General features: G+C 35.7%; 1 protein-coding gene and 2 pseudogenes across 1 annotated transcript; 2 read left to right on the forward strand and 1 right to left on the reverse strand.

Annotated features, from left to right (window-relative positions):
• Positions 1 to 235: 235 nt before the first annotated feature.
• LOC110422121 (cytosolic sulfotransferase 17 pseudogene) lies at positions 236 to 1,365 on the forward strand (annotated as a pseudogene).
• A 4,147-nt stretch (positions 1,366 to 5,512) lies between these two features.
• On the forward strand, positions 5,513 to 10,024 carry APS1 (ATP sulfurylase 1). The gene is made up of 5 exons (XM_021434595.1): positions 5,513 to 6,260; positions 8,059 to 8,464; positions 8,900 to 9,160; positions 9,264 to 9,350; positions 9,510 to 10,024. The coding sequence occupies exons 1-5, from the start codon at positions 5,755 to 5,757 to the stop codon at positions 9,645 to 9,647; spliced, it is 1,398 nt and encodes a 465-aa protein (XP_021290270.1). The 5' UTR covers positions 5,513 to 5,754; the 3' UTR covers positions 9,648 to 10,024.
• A 554-nt stretch (positions 10,025 to 10,578) lies between these two features.
• On the reverse strand, positions 10,579 to 13,726 carry LOC110421114 (putative calcium-transporting ATPase 13, plasma membrane-type pseudogene; annotated as a pseudogene).
• Between the last annotated feature and the right edge of the window lie 5,342 nt (positions 13,727 to 19,068).

Consider the following 19,068-nt stretch of genomic DNA (forward strand, 5'->3'; position numbering starts at 1 on the left):
TTTGTTAAAAGATGTATTTGGTGTTTCATTTTCAAAATTGATCGGGCAATAAAAATTTTTTCTTTCCCTGAGAAAAATAGATATGTGATTAACAAAGACACTTAGTGAGAGAAGGGACACAATAATTCGAAGTAATTCTCCAATAATTGAACCCAAAAGACAAAAGCTCCAATTATTTATAAACAAAGCATGGGTATACTCTATTCCCATCCAAGTGCTGTGCATGCATATTTCTCCCTTGCAACTTGGAATTCTCCTCCCCTTTTCGAAGAAATCTTACCTCCAGTATCCCTGCAGAATCCCGAGAAAAAATACCAAAAGCTTATTGCCACTCTTCCTAAAGAAAATAGCTCGACACCCTTCCAGCCTGTTTACTGATACCAAGGATTTTTGTTCTTCCCTGTCTTCTTAGAAGGAGTCATGTATATTCAAGATCACTTCCAGGCTCAATCTACCGATATTCCCCTCTGCAGCTCAGTGAAAACCGGCATTGCTTGGCTCAAGGCCTTGAGTTTCTCTATTGCAACCAGAACCCAATTCAACAATTCTATCAGCCCTCTCCAAACCAAAATTGCGCACCAGTGCATTCCTTTCGTGGACCATGGAGAGTAAGCAGCTTCTCAAGGCCCAGGTTTCCCGCTCTTGGCTACCCATGTACATTAAACAAGCTTGCCTTAGTCTGTAATTGATTCAGGCTGTAAAATTGTTTATATTTGCAGAGATCCGAAGGACAACTTTGTTTCTCTATCGCACTTCGTGCGAAAGGCTGCACGAAATAATATCAAAGAGCTCAAGGAGGGAGACCTCGTATCAGTGGAAGAGGCCGTTGAATTGTATTGCAAAGGAATCTCTTTCTACGGACCAATAGGGAACATGTCTTGGGGTACCGGAACGCGAGCTTGGAACATCCTGACGAGATATTGTTCCTTAAATATGAAGACATGATGAAGGAGAGTGAATCATACGCAAAGAAACCAGCTGAATTTTGGAGGTGCCTTTTTTCCTTTGAGGAAGAAAGAGAGGGTAAAATACAAACAATATGATTTTGATGTATAATGATTTCGTAATTATAATAATTTTATAATTTTTTTATAAAATTTTTATGTTACATGCGTTTTATTTAATTAGTATTTAATAACTTTTTATTATTATATTAATATAAAATTTTTTTTATTACATATAATTATATAATTAAATATGTATTAAATGATAATATATATTTCTTAATCAATTTAATTGATTAAAAGACGTATACCAACAAAGAGTTGAGGATTGAATGGGACTATGTGGGCTCACAGCTCGAAGATGAGGGAGTGGAGGCTTTCAAGAAGAGCTGTGACAGCCTTCTCGACACCTTGCAATTGAAGCTAACTCAAAGCCCTTGTGATAAGCTTGTTTTGCTGTCACACTGCAACTGAATAAAACAAGCGGGTCTTAGTTCCGGCCGTAAAGTTAGTTGGTGAGCGTTCGTAAGACATTGAATGTTTTGTATTATAAAACGATGATGGTGCTTGTTCAATGAAATTTCGTTTTGTGCCTGTTTCTGCCTTTCAAAAAAAGCAAAAAGTGTAACTATATATGGCTCTTAATTTTTTGTTAAATATTTTCTTGGTCATGTAGCTTCTCGCACCAAGAGAAGAGCAAGGCGATTTTTCTATTTTTTACATTCTTATTCACTATCAATTAATGGAATTTTCCTCCCTTTAAAACCAATTATTGCATCCAATATCTCTCCGGAATCTCCACAAAAATACAAAGAGGAAATATCAACTTTTCCCGAAGAAGATGGCTGGAGTCCCTTCCGGCACCTTTTGCTTATACAATGGCTTTGGGTTCAATCCTTAATTTTGAAAGGAGACATGTATGCCCAATATCGCTTCCAAGAGCAAGTCGATGATAGTTTCTTGTGCAGTTCAATGAAAAACGGCTGCACTTGGCTTAAGTCTCTGAGTTTTTCCCTTGCAACCAGAGCACAGTTTGACGATTCCATGAGCCCTCTCAGAACCACGCTGCCCCACGATTGCATTCTGTTAGAATTGATATTGATTTTGAACACTTAACTTCTCTAGTTGAAATATATGTCTTGTTTGGTGCCTCAGTTTTTGGTTCTGATTTATGCAACATAATGGCAGACAATTAAGCATGTTTGGTTGCCTAGTTTACATTCTTTTTTTTCTTGTTCAATAGTTGCCTAGTTTACAGAGTGGCAGATTTCTACGATCTTTATTTAATGAATCCAAATCTTTTGCCTCCAATCCCTGCCTCATTCTATGTCTCTTTTTTTTTGTTACAAAATGTCACATGTTTATTTTTAAATTATTAATTAATACATATTTAATCTTAATTTTTATCTTTTATTTCTCACACATCATCGTTCCTCCAAATCAGTAAGCTGATAACATCTTTTTGCAAGAAAACTGTTTACGATGAAAGATACAATTTGGTGACAATTGGATCTGCAAATTAAACAAGCGGTAGTAAATCTGCATGGCAATTATATCATCATCCCTCCCTGCTAATCTCTTATGACCACCTAATTTCAACTGAACTTTAAAAATAGTGAATAACTTAAACCTGGAATAAATCATTCCGCTCAATTGCCACCTCTGTATAAATGCATGATTCTGATCAGAAGAGAATTGAAAGAAGTTGTTTCGGTTGGATCAACATTAAAAGTATAGCAAACCCAAATCGAAGGACACATCATAATATAATAGGTCCTTGGTGTCCTCATGACTGATCGATGACCACTCAATTCACCCTTAACAGCAAAAAGAAAAGAAGACAGAAAAATGTGGACAAAAGAGAGAATTGTTTACCTACTGCCACCCACATTTCCAACGTGGGCGAATGCACTTCTAAATTCGTGCGTTTCCCTATGAGCCACGACCATAGCTGAGATCTTTCTGCAAAATTATATCATTACACACTGTTTTTTAAGAGATGCATATCGAACAGGGCATCTCCATTAATTAGGGATGAGTAAACTAGGATTGAACTAATGATTCAATTAAATCAATATGATTTGAATAAAACAATTTTATTCAATTGGTGCATTCAATCTATTGGTTTAAAAAAATTAATTTAATTGATTTATTTGATCGATTCTCAATTGTCAAATTTTTAGATCGAACCCATCAAAGATCAAATTAATATTATATATATATTAATATATATTATATATTTTGGTTTTAAATTTAAATAAAAAATATATTTTCATTCTAATTTTTATTTCATATTTTATAATTATTGAAGAAAGTTATAAATTTTAATATGGTAATTTACAAAAAAGATAAAATTTTAATTTTTTAATTTAAAATTCAATTATTCGAACTAATTCAATATTTGGTTGATTTGAATTATTTTTATATTTAATCAATTTTGATTAATTTTTTAAAAATATTTAATTTATTTAATCTTTAAATATGACAAATCGAACTGATTAAATTATGTAATCACTCACACCATCATCTCACTATCTTAGGAAAATTAGCTCCATATATTTATGAGAAGGAATTTAGAGGCGCCCATATACAAGCCTTTGGCAGTCTTTATGTCAAAAGTAATTAATGACATGCAAAAGTAGCAATGCGACGCATTTACATCAACCCCACCTCCTCTCTAACAGCGACTCAAAACTATAGAAATTCAAGTCTTTTCACTGCAAATTAGAAGCTTTACATATCACTCGATCCTATCATTACCCATATGGTTTCATGGTTAATCCAAAAGGGATAAATTATTGAGGCGGAAAAGCTCATCATGTGGGCCTAACCTAACACACCAGTCTAACAGGTGTTAATCAAACAAAATTAGGTGACATTTAATTTCAATTTCCTGATTTAAAAATACCCCTCTTGTTTCAATGAATATAATTTTATTTTGTTTAAAGTAAGCAATAGAAAATCTTTCCCATTAATATCTATAGTACTATGTAATATAATATTACAAGCTTTTGTATTCATGCTATGCATACCAAAGCCATTATAAAAAATTTGTTAGTAATGTCATGAAAAATGCAATGGTTCACACCCACCATGGATAGACTCGAATTACAATAGAATTATGATTTTAGTTGTAGTTTTGTAAATTATCATGAAAAGTTTATATTTTATTATTATAAAATTTAAATATTTAACTCAATAATAATTGTACAGATTTTATAATTGAAAGGTAAAATTTGATTTCTTCTTTCTCTTTTAAAATATTATTTTCACTAAGATTATTCAACTCTTGCTTTAATTAATTAATCTGTAATCGCTTGACCGGTTGCGTAATAATGTATATATGCTCATGTCAGAATATTTTGTTTCATCCTAATTTTCTATTTTATCAAATGGGATGCTACGCGGAGGATATCATGTCCCTTACGCCCCTAAATTAATTTTTTTTAAAAGAGCATATTGGAAGGTTTAATTAAGTTTAATTACTGCTAATCGCGGGATCAAATCGGACGATCTGAAAGCACCGATGCCTCCTCCTAGTTGCAAATTGGGTCGATGCCACGTGTCCATGACATATATGCTGAACACATGATCATCTCACAAATCCATAATATTGGTACTGCAAATACAATGGGAAGTATAGAAAATGGGGAATCATAATAATTAAGAAGAAAAATCGCAGGAAACAACTCCAATGAATGTGTGCCTAAAATGGGGCAAGGTTCAAGATGGGGAAAGCTTCAGTTGACACGTGCGCAATAAGATCAACTTTTCACTTTCCGCATCGTATAAAGTGTCAGTGCTGCATCTTTGAATTCAAAATAATGAAGATTCCAGGAAAATGCAATGAAAAGCCTGCACCCTGCACTGCACCCACTTCAAAAATTCAGAAAAAATTACAAAGCTTATTTTTTTTATTTTGTAATTATAATTTTTATATATTAGTAAAAAGGAAAATTTTTCTCCCCCCTATGCCTTAAATTAAATGGAATACAAGTTGGAATAAAGCTTTGGGCATTACGATTGATACTATTTTAACAAATTAATTAATATAATCGATACAATTTTAATTTGATTTTTGGAATAAGAGATATATATATAATTTTTTAGTTAAATATTCATGTTTTATTTTTTTCATTTTTAAAAAATTGATATCAATAATTCGTTACTCACACGACATGATATTCATTTTCATGCGTTGATAGCATATATTGATATTATTACTATAATAAAATATTAAAAATAATTAATAATAAATACGTTCTAATTAAATGATGTTTTTAAGTTAAAAAATATTTGAATTTTACTGTTAAATAACCAAAACAAAAACTTTGGCCAACTGATAAATGGAAAAATAAATGAATCTAATTAAAGCATGACAAGTTTCTAATGGTGGAAAATTACACTGAAAACTGCCCAAATGGCTGGCCAAATTTGACCTAAAAAAGTACAAAAGAATAAATATTTATTTTATAAAAACAACAAGAAATCAAGCAATGTCCAGGTTCATCCTCCCAACACAACTCAAACTCAACTTATAAATCCAACATGGATTCCTCCTCACTTGCAAGTTTCGCCCACTCGTGATAAACATAAGCATAAACATAATCATTTTCCCTCGTCTTTCTCACTTTCTCATCCAAACAGTTTTTTTCTAATTCCCGAATTACCCTTCTACCCCACTACCGCACCGTTTTCCCATTATTATTATTTAACTCACCAATCAGTCTCCCAAAAACCAAAACCAACAAAGGAGGAAGGAGAAGAAGAAGAAGAACCAAAACCAAACATTTTGGTTCTCTCTTCAATAATGGCTTCCTCCCTTCTCACCCCAACTTCACTTCCTTCCAAGTCGTTCAACAAGTCCTTTAATGCCCATTCTATCTCTTCCTTCAAACTCCCCGTTTCCCTCTCTTTCAAGCCCCGGACTACCCTCCCGAAACGCTTCTCACTCCAAGCCGGGTTGATCAAGCCCGACGGCGGGAGACTCGTGGACCTCCGCGTGGCGGAGCCAGAGCGGGACTTTAAGAAGAGGGAAACGACCTTGCTGCCAAGGGTGAAGCTCACTACGATCGACGTGCAATGGGTGCACGTGTTGAGTGAAGGCTGGGCTAGCCCGCTTACCGGGTTCATGAGAGAATCCGAGTTCCTCCAAACTCTTCATTTTAACTCGCTCCGACTTGACGATGGTTCCTTCGTCAATATGTCGGTGCCGATTGTCTTGGCTATCGATGATTCTCAGAAGGAGAGGATCGGTGAGTCCAACAGAGTCGCTCTCGTTGACTCGGATGATAACCCGCTCGCTATTCTCACCGAGTAAGTTGATAAACTCGTACCATAGTGATCGTGATATAGTAACTCTGCTTTTTTTTTTCCTTCCATATTTTCATTTAGTTTCACACTCTAATTTATATTAGTTTTCTGTTTAGAGGAACCTCTTTTTTGTTATTTTATTTATACATAATTTAATAATTTGAGCTTTAAAATTTTGGGTTCTGAATTGTTGTTTCATTGATGTGATTGTTCTTCTTTTTTCTATTAGGATGCTTGAACTTTCTTAAGGAAAACGGTTTCTGATTTCTTTATCAATTTAATTTGACTTGTTCCGGTGAAGATTTCTGAAATTCTATGTGTAATTCTTTAGCAGTTTGATAAAACAAGGTTGATTCTTTAATGTTGAAGCTTAAAGTTATTGCATGTCAATTTTATGCTGCAAAGGTTTTGTTAAATTGTGTTGCTTTTTGAGAAAAATGAAGGTTAGCATCGACTAGAGGTGAGGAAGGGGGAAAAAGGAAAGAAAGAAACTGAAATGATGCAACCCCATGTGATTAGATAATTTATAAAACATTAGAAAAGAATGCCTGGTATCTGTCGCTTCTTTTTTAACTTTGGTTAATCCTCATGAGAATGTTGGTAAACAGAATGAAATTTGTTTTGTTGAATATATTTTAAAAAAACGTGGAGGCCACTGTAAAAAAAATTAAAAATGGTGTACCAGCAAAGAGAATTAAGGCTGAATTACGTCAATTTCATACTTCAGTGATCCTTAACGACCATAGCAACTAAGGTTAAAACAATCCATACACAATGTGCTATCTTAGGTTGGAGTCCAGTTCTTGTGCATTACAAAAGTAAGGTTAATTGTTTTAATGTTAGCTATTATGGTAGGTAAGGTTCATTGAATATGAAATCAACATAATGAGCCTTACTTCTGTTTGTTAGTACACCATTATTAATGCTTTTACAGTGGCCTCCACATTTTTTTTTTGTCTATTTCTTCAAATTTTCTCTGAAGAGAAGCATATGTTAGTGAGTTTTGAATAAAAGAATAAGGGAAGGAATAAGGTTGGAGTAGAAATGTGGAAGTAGCTGTAAATGTTGATTGAAATTGATTTGTTCATTTAAGGTCATGTTAAGTTCCTGCTCTATTACTGTGCTGTTGCTTTTGGTTTTCTGTGTTTTTTTTTTTTTTTTGCCCCCTGTCTAAATCTCCAATAAGAATATTCAACCATTTGAAGGTTTCAAATCTGATATGTGGACAAATGATAGATCACTTTGATACTCTTTTGTTTAACACCAGTTTTCTAGAGAAGAAAGTACTCCTGCTTCTTGCTGATGTTTATTGAAATTGGGGAAGGGGGGATGGTAATTGGGAGAAGAGGAGGGTGCGGTGCCCTCTGCCATCCTGTAAACCTCATATGATCCTTGGTGGAGGCAGCATTTTCCTGCATCCTTAGTACATCTGAAGGAATTTTACAACTTGATGGGAAATTATTTGAACTTTAAAAAATTGTATAATTAAAACTTGTTCAAAAATGTGGGTCATCTTATTATTGGCTTGGGATTTCAGCATGCGAGTTTTCCTATTATAATGAAAAAACTTATTGTTTTGCTACAGACAATAATAGTTGTATCAATTCTTGGGAGACCATATTTACATTGAAGCATAGAAACAAAGTTCATATAAAATAAACTTTCTTGGGCCTAAACAAGTTGCATGAGATTCCAGTTTTCATCTTGGATATTTTTTGTAGTTCATGGATTATAGGTGTCTTTTCGTTCAATGCAATGGCTATATTGTCTTATTCTTTGCTTTATTACTGGATTGTTTCAGCATTGAGATTTACAAGCACCCCAAGGAAGAAAGGATAGCCAGGACTTGGGGAACTACTGCCCCTGGACTACCATATGTTGAAGAAACTATAACAAATGCTGGAAATTGGCTGATTGGAGGTGACTTGGAGGTTATAGAGCCAATCAAGTACCATGACGGTCTTGATCGTTTTCGGCTGTCACCTGCCGAACTGCGTGAAGAGTTTGAAAGGCGCAATGCTGATGCCGTGTTTGCATTCCAGCTCAGAAATCCCGTTCATAATGGGCATGCTTTGCTAATGACTGATACTCGTCGTCGGCTTCTTGAGATGGGCTTCAAGAATCCCATACTTTTGCTACATCCGTTAGGAGGCTACACAAAGGCAGATGATGTTCCTCTTAGCTGGCGAATGAAACAACATGAAAAGGTATTTGAAACAAACATTTCAATCCATTATCATGTGACTCCATATGGGATTGCTTTGTTAGGTATGCCATCTGGAGGGGGCCTGAAAGCCTGGCAATCTAGATTTTAATGTTTTTGCAGTTTCTATATCAAACTTGTTCCTCTTTCCGTTTTAGCCATGTATATCTCGCAGACAATAGCAGGATACCCATTCACCTAAGTCCACCATTAGATCTTATAAATTCTTAATTGTCTTTTGTAATCCGTTCATCTGTTCTCTGACCCTCTCTTTGGTATAGAAAAACTGATAGAAACCTAGGTTCTACATAGCAGAGTCCCATGAAAACAGTTTCTCATAAGAAAATGGTCATATCTATGCTATACAAGGTCACATGCAAATGCCTGTCTGCAGGCCCATTATGTGACAGTTTAATTAATGATGAATATGTTTTATCAGGTGCTTGAGGATGGTGTTCTTGATCCTGAAACAACTGTGGTCTCTATATTCCCATCTCCTATGCACTATGCTGGTCCAACTGAAGTGCAGTGGCATGCTAAGGCTCGGATTAATGCTGGGGCCAACTTTTACATTGTTGGTCGAGACCCAGCTGGCATGGGCCACCCTGTTGAGAAGAGAGATTTGTATGATGCTGATCATGGCAAGAAGGTATTGAGCATGGCTCCTGGACTTGAGCGGCTGAACATCCTTCCTTTCAAGGTATAATTAATGGGCTTTTGATTGCGTTGTTGTTTTCTGGTATGGTGACTATACTTGTGGCATAAAATATGAAATCCCTGTTTAATACTTATGGGTTTTATAGGTTGCTGCATACGATAAAACCCAGGGTAAAATGGCTTTCTTTGATCCCTCGAGGGCACAGGACTTTCTCTTCATATCAGGCACTAAGGTACTTGTCCCTGTAAATATTGTTGGCTACTTTTTAATGGTCCGCTAGTTAAAGAATCACCAGAAATGGTTGGGAATATAATGTAAATATGTGAGAGAGAGCAAATATTTTCTGTTTTCACACAACTGTATCTGAACGATGCTTGCCTGCCATTCACAGATGAGGACACTTGCAAAGAATAAAGAGAACCCTCCTGATGGATTTATGTGCCCTGGTGGCTGGAAAGTCCTGGTTGAATACTACGACAGCTTGACACCATCAGACAATGGCAGAATTGCTGAAGCTGTTCCTGCTTAGATGAATTTGCTGTATCATAATGTATCGCCATCTGATTGGGAGAAACCATAACAGTATTTGTCTCCATTGTAGGATCCAATTCCTGTAAAGTTTCTCTGTCCAGATCTCTTAATAAATCCGTGGGAGGCACTGGTACGGAGACATGGAAACTTGCCTCCCTGTGATTAGATGCCCAGTATGGCATCTAGCATTGGTGCCTCTGAGCATGAGGGGCACATTGTACTATATCGTGTGGTTGTGTTCTTATGAAGAACATGGATTGTAGGAAATGTTTCAAGGATTCTTATACTCTCTGGAAACCATAGGCCAAATGCATCAAGAAAATCTTAACAAAGTGAACACCGGGAGTGATCAGATCACTTGGGAGTTTAACCATACTTTGGATAGTTGTAAATTTTCCGTTCATTTTCATTTTATGGGTGAAATTGATGATTGTCATTTATTAATCCAAAAAGGACCAAAGGCAGAAACCACGCAATCAGTCTTGCTGCAAAAACCACTAAAATACGGAATGAATGCATAAACGACATTCTTTGCTTTTTCTATATTTTCTCTGATTCGAGCGTTGATTCTGGCTTGTTTGATTAACCAGATTTGGCAATGGAGTCGAGTTTCCATGTACTACATTTGATCCTACACCTCACCTGTTAACTTTCCTTGAATCTGTCAATTTATTTTATGTTCGTGCACGCAATCCGCCAGCTGAAATTTCAGCTTACATTTTTCCATCTAGAGACAAGCTTCTCTTTACTCCGTTATCATCACTTTCCATTGGCCGTATGTCAGCTAAAAGCAGAAACAGAGTATGCGAAACAAAGGCTGCCGAGTCCGGCAAGCATGGGATTTAATGGCAACACAAGGACCATGAAATCGCACCAGGTTGTCACAATTAAGTTGTCCTTAACCAGCAAAACCAAATTTGAAACAGTCCTCAATTGAAAGAATGGTATTATTTCTTTATGACGTAAAAAGAATTCTCCCTGTCAGCTGCATCGATGAGGATGCTAAAAATAACAATAAGCAGCAATTCTGACTTAATGATGTCCTACTTCCTCCATTTGAGATAGCTAAAAAAGGGTTTCTCTGGAACTGGTATGGACTTGACAACCCAACCAATGGGCCAAGACACAACCGCAATTCCAATGCAGGCACCCCATTGGCCCCAGTTCAACCTCTCCGTATCTGCAAACTTCTTCAGAAATTCTACCTCACACTTTGAAGAAGAATTGTTATCCCGATGATCCCCATAAACAACTTATTCTTGTGTATGCCCTCAAAACGTTCTCCTTTCCAGCTTCCTTGCGTTAAATTCGTTGAACACTTGGCAAAGGACAAAATATTGAAGATCAAGGTATCATTTACCTTCTCTGTTTCGCCAAAGATTGATTCACCTCTGAATTGTAAGGTAAGAAGCACCGCTATCTGGAATAAAGCTTGTGCCAGTAGGTTCCTCCACATGATATTTGTGATGAGTGGCTCTGTTCGACCAGCGGGTGGTTTCTCCATCAACTCCTTTGTAGGCCGCTCTGTCGCAAGAGCCAGAGCACCCAATGTGTCCATAATCAAGTTCACCCACAATAACTGGACCGCTGTTAGAGGGACTTCACCTGCTGAAACTGCTGCTACAAAGTTGATACAAAGTGCAGCAACATTTACCGTGAGCTGGAATTGAATGAATTTCTGGATGTTGGTATAGACGCATCTTCCCCACCTCAAGACTGTGGCAACAGAAGCGAAATTATCATCAAGATGACAATGTCTGAGCTCTCTTTGCCACTTCAGTTCCCTGAATTCCCATGGACAGTCTATATCTGCTTCCTTGAGTGCCGGTGCATCATTTGTGCCGTCACCAGTGACTGCAACTACATGCCCTTCTGTTTCAAGCACTGTACCATGAGAAGCTTATCAAAAGGAGAGGATCTTGCCATCACTCGGATTTTGTCAACTTTTCTCATCCTCTCTCGTGGTGTATAATTTCTGAATTCCTCGCCTTCTACCACCACGCCACTGGACATGTCGTCACCAGGCCTGAGAATTCCACATTCAGTAGCTATAGCTCTTGCAGTGAAAACATTGTCGCCAGTAATCATTTGATGTTTACTCCAGCATATTGGCAATCTTCCACAGCTTTCTTCACTCCAGGTCTGCATGGGTCCTTTATGCCCACCAGTCCTAACAGGGTCAAGCTGTCTTCTTTAACCTTTTTCTGCTCTTTTAGATTTCCATACTCTTCTTCTGGAACTTGTTTTTGGGCAAAAGCAATGCACCTGAGGGTGCTCGCTGCCATTCCTTGAATAATTTGCTCAAATTTCTCCTTTCGCTATCATTGAGATCTTTCACGATCTCAGAAGCATCATAGTAGCTGGAGCACATTGCTAGAATCATCTCTGCGGCTCCTTTCCAGTGAACATGGACAGTGTCATCCCATTCTTCCCAATCAAAACCCACTCCTTTTTTTCTGAGAATTGAAAGCTTCAACTTGGAGTATCGCACAACTCTGCTTCATTTTCCCATATCCGTCTTCAGTTCCAGCAGCCCAAGAAAGGAATGCCTTTTCTGTAGGACTACCTGAGAACTCGAATTCTGATCCTGAGGAAGCTCTGTAAACACTTCCAGTAGTGTTTAAAGCAACTCCCTGATGGATCAATTCAACAATAATGGAGAAATTGAAGCTGAACCCTCTTCCATAGATTCTTGGCCGAGCCAAAATTTTGTCACCTTCATTTGGTTGAGCGTGAGAGTGCCTGTTTTGTCAGTGCAAATTGTGGTGGCAGAGCCCATTGTCTCACAGGCAGAGAGCTTTCTAACCATTGCTTGATCTGCCATCATTCTCTTCATCGAATAAGCAAGGGTCAGTGTGACAGCTAGTGGCAGCCCTTCTGGAATTGCTACCACGACGCGATGGTAACAGCGGCAGCTACGATTCCGACACAGCATTTATTATATCATCAGCCTTTGTCTTGCTTCCATTGAACTCCCGGTTTCCGTTCTCATCTGTTGTATTGCCTGTGAAGTAACGAACACAAAACGACAAGAACCAGGAACGCAACTGCTAAGCCAACCTTACCAATTGATGAGGTCAGTCTGTTTAAACGAGCTTGTAAGGGCGTCTGTTCGTTAGTGTCGCGGCTGATTTGGCTCATCATTTGGCCCCACATAGTATTCATTCCAACCGAAGTGACAAGCATCCGAGCGTACCCATCAGCCACCTTGGTTCCTGAAAACAGAACGGATTTTGGCTGCGATTTACCTCGACATGGTCACTTTCCCCGGTCATGCTCGATCATCAACTTGCAAGGAATGTCCTTCTAAGAACAATCCATCAGCAGGAACTTGATCTCCAATCTTTAGGCAAACAATGTCTCCAACAACTATATCAAATATTGAGATTTGTTGGCGCCGACCTCCGCGTACAACATCAATCTGAATATTGTTGCTGACTTTTGATAACTTGTCAAACTGTCTGTTCTGCCTATAGTTACTTATAGCAGAAACTGCAATGACAAGAAAGACAGCTACGAAAATGCTTCCACCGTCATACCAACCTTCTTTGAGTCCATGTTCTTCGATTCCGAAGCCAAGTGAAAGTGCTGCACATCCTACAAGAAATCATTATAGTAAGGTCTTTAAAAGCTTCAATGACAAAATGGGAAAAGCTCTTTGTTGGCGGTTTCTTTTACGTGTTGGAACCGAACGCTTCATGTCGGCGAGCGATGTCCTCGGTGCTGCCAGAAATACCGACCTCGGTGTTGGTTCCGAGAGCAGAAGCCACACCATTAACCCCATCAAGTTTCTGCAACGTATCGAATTTTTTCTCTTTGACTACCTCAATGAGAGTTGTTTGATCAACTTGGAATAGACTGTTTTCTTGTATAACAGCGAGTGAGACATGAGATGGGGGGTGAAGAATAACCTTGGTTTTCGTTGGCTGCCGGAGACTATGACAAGGGATGAAAAGGTTCTAGAACAATAGATGTAGCGAAGATGGTGTGCCATTTCTTTTTGGGTTTGCTAAGGGTGGCAGGTACATGGATTATACATTCAATGCCAAGCAAGTTCGATCGGAGAACGGTAGTCATGAATAAAAACACCCGAATAAGGAAAAACGAAAGAAGAAGAAGAAAAAGGAGTTTGCAAAAAGAAGATGATAGACTACAAAGCGAACAAAAAGGTTCAGTATTTGGTTTACAAATATTCTTGTTTGAATAAAATCTTAGCTGATACTTTGTTACAGTACTTGATCACCAAAACAAAAATATAGGCTGATATGGGAGAAGAGAAACGGTGCCGGGGCTTTATAAATAAAAAGTGCACCGCGTTGATGACACGCTTGTGGACATAGACGACTCCTTTTTGGTTTTTTATTCCTCAACTTAAATGAGAGTGAAAGAAAATCTTTTCTTCCAAGTTGGAATGCAAATTCCCTGCCTCCACTTCCCACGCTTTTGGTGCCCCTCCTCGAAACTGTCAAGAAATCAGTAGGAAATTGCCTCCCTTGTTTATCCTCACCACTGGTTAAAAACAGAAAAAAATAAATATATATATATATATGTGTGTGTGTGAAGAATAGTAATAATGTTTAACTAATGCACAATGATCAAATTAATATATACTACTCTAAATCCTTTAATTTCCACTCTGATCTGCAGTAGCAATTACATCCTAAGTAATCTTTTTAAAGAAAAACGTACGCAAGAGTATACTGCTAACATCAAAGGTTAAGTAATCGAATTCATTATCATTTTTCAATTACTTAGAAGAAATTTTGCACTTAATGACTTACTCATGGAGTTGTTATTCATTATTAGCGTTTTCTTGACAAGGTTCACACGGCATTTGTACCACTAACTAATGAAATGGTTTTACTAAATTAATTGTATATTGAATTATGAGGTATATTAATTCAGGGAAATTCCATTTACAAATTAGATAACCATAGACCAATTGCGCTGAAAATTTAGTGCAAAAACTTTTGAAGTTGATTCGTGTTTGAATAACGAAAAGGGAACAGTTGGAGTTAGATAGGAAAACGGAAGGAAGCAAAGGGTTAGGAAAATGGGGAGAAACAAGCTCCAACAGATGTAAAATTTTCTTATCCTTCGCATTTTGCTCCCCACTTCGTCCTTACTATAACACTTTGGCTAGTCAAGTGTAGATTGCAAATTGGCAAAAGGGTTTTGAGTTTTGGCCACAAGAAGCCATCAGAGACGACTTTCTTTCTGTAACTTTGTCATCCAAAAGTGAACCAATCTGTTTTAATTCATTTCTACCCCAAAGAATGAGAATTCTTTCGATGATATCCTCGTCGACCTTCTCTCTTAGCCTTATACATGACCAATCGAACTTGCCATTGGCATGCCATAGAGTAGACGCGGCGAAACGTGATGATATCTTCATGGTCAACTTCATTTGGAAAAGAGATTTTTTTTGTCTTATTTATCGACGTTAATTGAATTGACTTGGTCAATGGTCATTCAATATATTAAACTTCCCAGAATAACTACAATTCATGGTTCGAGTCGAAAGGTCCTCCTCTCTTGTGAAATATACATGTAATTTGTAAATCAACTTGGAAACTGGCTTGGGGTTGTTCAACATTTGATCATTTTCCAATACCAGTCAGTCTGGGTCTGGTGTCCGTACAAAGGTTGACAAGTATGGAAAACAGAACATAAAAGAAGAACAACTTAGGCGTGGAACGTACTACAAGGGCACCTTCACAATGAAAATGACTTCACCACCCTCAGCACTCAAAAGTCAACACTCTCACTAGTCAAAAGCTCTTTCATATACACTGTGCACAAAGAATACAGAGACATTATACTTTCAATTTTTTTTTTGGTTTTACAGGTAAACCTTATTAAAACTCGGTTGATTGATGTATTTGAATTCTGTCATACGTCTTTGGTTTTTCTTATTTATTATTTATTTTTATTCTTTTTTATTCATTTTGAGAAAGGAAAAAACATAAACCAAATGTAATTTGAATAATCTACATTGAAGGTATAAATATATTCGAGTTGTAGAAACAATAAAACTATCATTCAATTAAAAGTTAGTGTGTTCTATTAATTTCTTTTTTCAATTAAAAACTTTTTATTATCAATTGTCCGATCGCTTAATACGAAAATACTTTCAAAGAGAAAAACTGGAAGGGAACCAGCAAAATTTTAATTAAGGTTAATTTTGTTCTTTATATTATATAAGCATTGAAAAGTGGAACGCATGTTCGTTATAGATCACTGCTGTTTTTCTCTGGATCTTTTCTGAACTTGAAGGAGAAGTGAAGAGAACAACTTGCCACAACATTTCTTTAGAGCCCAGTAGCAGGACCAAAGTTGGGCCACTTTGTATTGACCAGTACTCCTTTACACCTACAGTTGAAGATGATGAACTAACAGTTCCTTAACGCGGTGAGGGATTGAAAATTAAATATATATAGTTAATATGAAAATATCTATACTGATGTCAGGCTCTCCGTATCGCTCATTAAGCTATTATGTCTTGGCTCTAAGACTCCAGAGAAATGCAATTTTGTTTATTTTTGGGTATTACTGAAGTTTCAACTTAATCATAATTATTTAATTCTTGCTGCTATGTGGGGAAATATAATAATGTTTAAGTAATGCACAATGTGAAACATGAGCTGGCTTTGGGCTGTAAATGAGGAAGTAGAGCCCAGGCTTCCTTACTAATAATTAATAGAGGGAAAATGAGTGGCTTGTTTTTTTTTTTTTATATATAAAACAAGAAAAACCCCTTTCAGACTTCTTTCCAATATGCAAGCCCAGAAATTAGAAGTATGTACAGATTGCTATGATCAGATGGAAATAAAAACATTTTCCATGGCGAGGAATGCAGATTTTGACTAATGTGATCTTTATATTTTTATCAACAAATTTGAGTGGAAAGAATCATGCCAGGGCCAGGGAATAAATTAGTTCATTCTAGCTGAAATTTAGTGCAAATATAAATTTCGATTTCCTTCTTTTTTTTCCTTTTCTTTTTTATAGTATAATTAATAATCGATTTTTGAAAGCTAAAAAAGAAGCAAGTATCTTTATGAACTTTGAATTTGATTCGTGTTTGAATGCCAAAAGGAAACACTAGGAATTAGACAGGGAAAACGGATGGAAGCCATGAATTAGATTCCACATGAAAATGAGAAGACAAGCTCCAACTTACTCAAATTAATTAGTGCTAGTATTTTCATTATGAGGCACACACTAAATCTCCAGCTGAATCATTCACCATCTCCGATTTGCTTTTTTTCTTACTGATGCCTTCCTTTCTCTACTTCTCCCTTACCGACTCTACACTTGGCTGGTCAAGAGTAGATAGGCAGCAAAAATAAAAAAGAGAGTTGGCATCCTATTCAAACCTCTCTCTTAGCCTTACCCGATCCCTTTCCTACTAAAACTGAAACCGATTGGCATGCCTCGTTAGAGAAGATGCGGCGACGCGTGATGATATTCTTTACCGACAAGGAAAAGACATTTCAACGTGGAGGTCGGTAGAACAGATTTTTAGTCTCCTGCCTACGTTACTTATATAGTTATATTGCCTATTTATTTCCAATAATACACTTACCAATTATGAAAGGGTGTCAAAGGTGTCCCAGTTGTAAATAAATATGTAATTTGAAATTGATATATATTAAAAAAAATTAAATAAATTTTTATATTTTTAATTATATTCAATTAAGTTTGTATTTTATTTTGAATCAGATAAATTTTTAATTTTTATTTAAATAAATAAATTTTATAATTAATAATTAATTATTAAAATATTATTTATTATTTTATATCGTATGATGAATTATGATATATTAAAATTATAATTGATATAATTAATATACTAATTTGATATAATAATATGATTATGGTGATATTTTTTATCTTCATATCAACGTCATAATAATATCATGTGAATATAAATTTAAATAATATTTTAATTAATAATAAATTAATTATAAAAATATATTTAATTTTAAATTAAAAATAAAAACTTAATTATAGTAAAAAATTAAATATTTATTCAAAATTTTTAAAAAAATTAAAAAAAAATAAACAGAATGCCTTTGTAAACCAATTTGAAACTGGGTCTAAAGCCCTCACAAGGGTCGATCAAATGGAAACAGAAAAATTAGAAGTACAACTTGGACGTGGAATGTACTTCAATGGCACCTTTACAAGGAAAATAACTTTACCACTGTCAACAGTCAATAGTCAACACTCTCAATCAACACTCGAGTCAACATTTTGGATAGTATAGAAAGACATTATAACTTAAATTTCTTTTTTTTTTAAACGGATGAACCCTTTTAAAACTCCTATGATTGATATGTCATATATTTGTAGTTTTAATCATCTTACATTGAAGTTATAATGGATCAAGTTGTTGAAAAATAAAACAATATTATTAAAAAATAAAAGACACTTTATATTTTATTTTAACTATATTCAACGTGTAAGTCTATTTAGTTTTCAAAAACAAATTCGTCCCAAATGTGTAACAATGTTAATGTCTTAATGTAAAATATTAAAATACTTCTTTTTTTCACTCTTCCTTTATCTCATGCCAGTCAAAAGTGCTCTTTTACATCGATTAATCACCTGCAATCGAATTTGACATTAAAATGCTAGATCTGACCAGTCTTTACGAGGAAGCACGAGATCTAACCATGTAGCCTAGATCTCAAGATCTACTGCTCTCCCTAAGAGCACCATGAGCTTGCTAGGGGACGTCACCGTCGCGACATGGTGGGTTAAGAGTTTTTTTTTTTGCAAAAAAAAGTGAGAATAATTTAAAAATGAAAATTTAAAATATAAAAGTAAAATTATTTTAAAAATATTGATATATCATCAAATTAACAAACATTGCCAGTTAAGTAATAACAAAATTTATATATTCAACGAAATATTTTTTTTGAGCTGACTATTAGTTTTAAAATTAATAGACCTACGTTTAATTATGATAAAAAATCAAAGTGTCAATGTTACTCTACCGTTTGATTTTTTTAATTAAAAACTTTTTCCGATTGCTTAATATGAAAGCACTTCAAGGAAGAAAGTTGGAAGGGAACCATGCAAAATTGTAAGCTAAGGCTAAATTTTTGTTATTCTTTTTTCATGGATGTAGATAAGATGGTTTTATCAGAAATTCAATTAAAAACAATAGGACTAATAAAAGACACCACGGTTTCAGATGTTTTTTCTTTGGGCTAATTGGATGTCTGAGTGTTTTTCATTCTGGTAATTATCCAATAACTTAGCACCTAGAGCCTAATTGAGTCCAATGTTTTCAACAAAGCCAGAGAGCACAACTGCTATTCAAACCTTAAATGGGTACTATCAGCCCATCATAAACAAAACCAATTTTTTTCCTTTTTTTTATTGATGTAAAGTTAATTCTTTCTGTA

Source organism: Theobroma umbraticum, unplaced genomic scaffold (assembly GCF_002168275.2).
Source record: "Theobroma umbraticum cultivar Fairchild unplaced genomic scaffold, ASM216827v3 scaffold_130.0, whole genome shotgun sequence".
NCBI classification, from domain to species: domain Eukaryota; kingdom Viridiplantae; phylum Streptophyta; class Magnoliopsida; order Malvales; family Malvaceae; genus Theobroma; species Theobroma umbraticum.

What these genes read in the sequence shown, in the direction of transcription:
- APS1 (XM_021434595.1), top strand. Translation starts at nt 5,755, where the DNA reads ATGGCTTCCTCCCTTCTCACCCCAACTTCACTTCCTTCCAAGTCGTTC. An exon ending in CCGCTCGCTATTCTCACCGA is followed by an intron (nt 6,261 to 8,058) that starts GTAAGTTGATAA and finishes GGATTGTTTCAG; the next exon opens with CATTGAGATTTACAAGCACC. An exon ending in TCTTCATATCAGGCACTAAG is followed by an intron (nt 9,351 to 9,509) that starts GTACTTGTCCCT and finishes TGCCATTCACAG; the next exon opens with ATGAGGACACTTGCAAAGAA.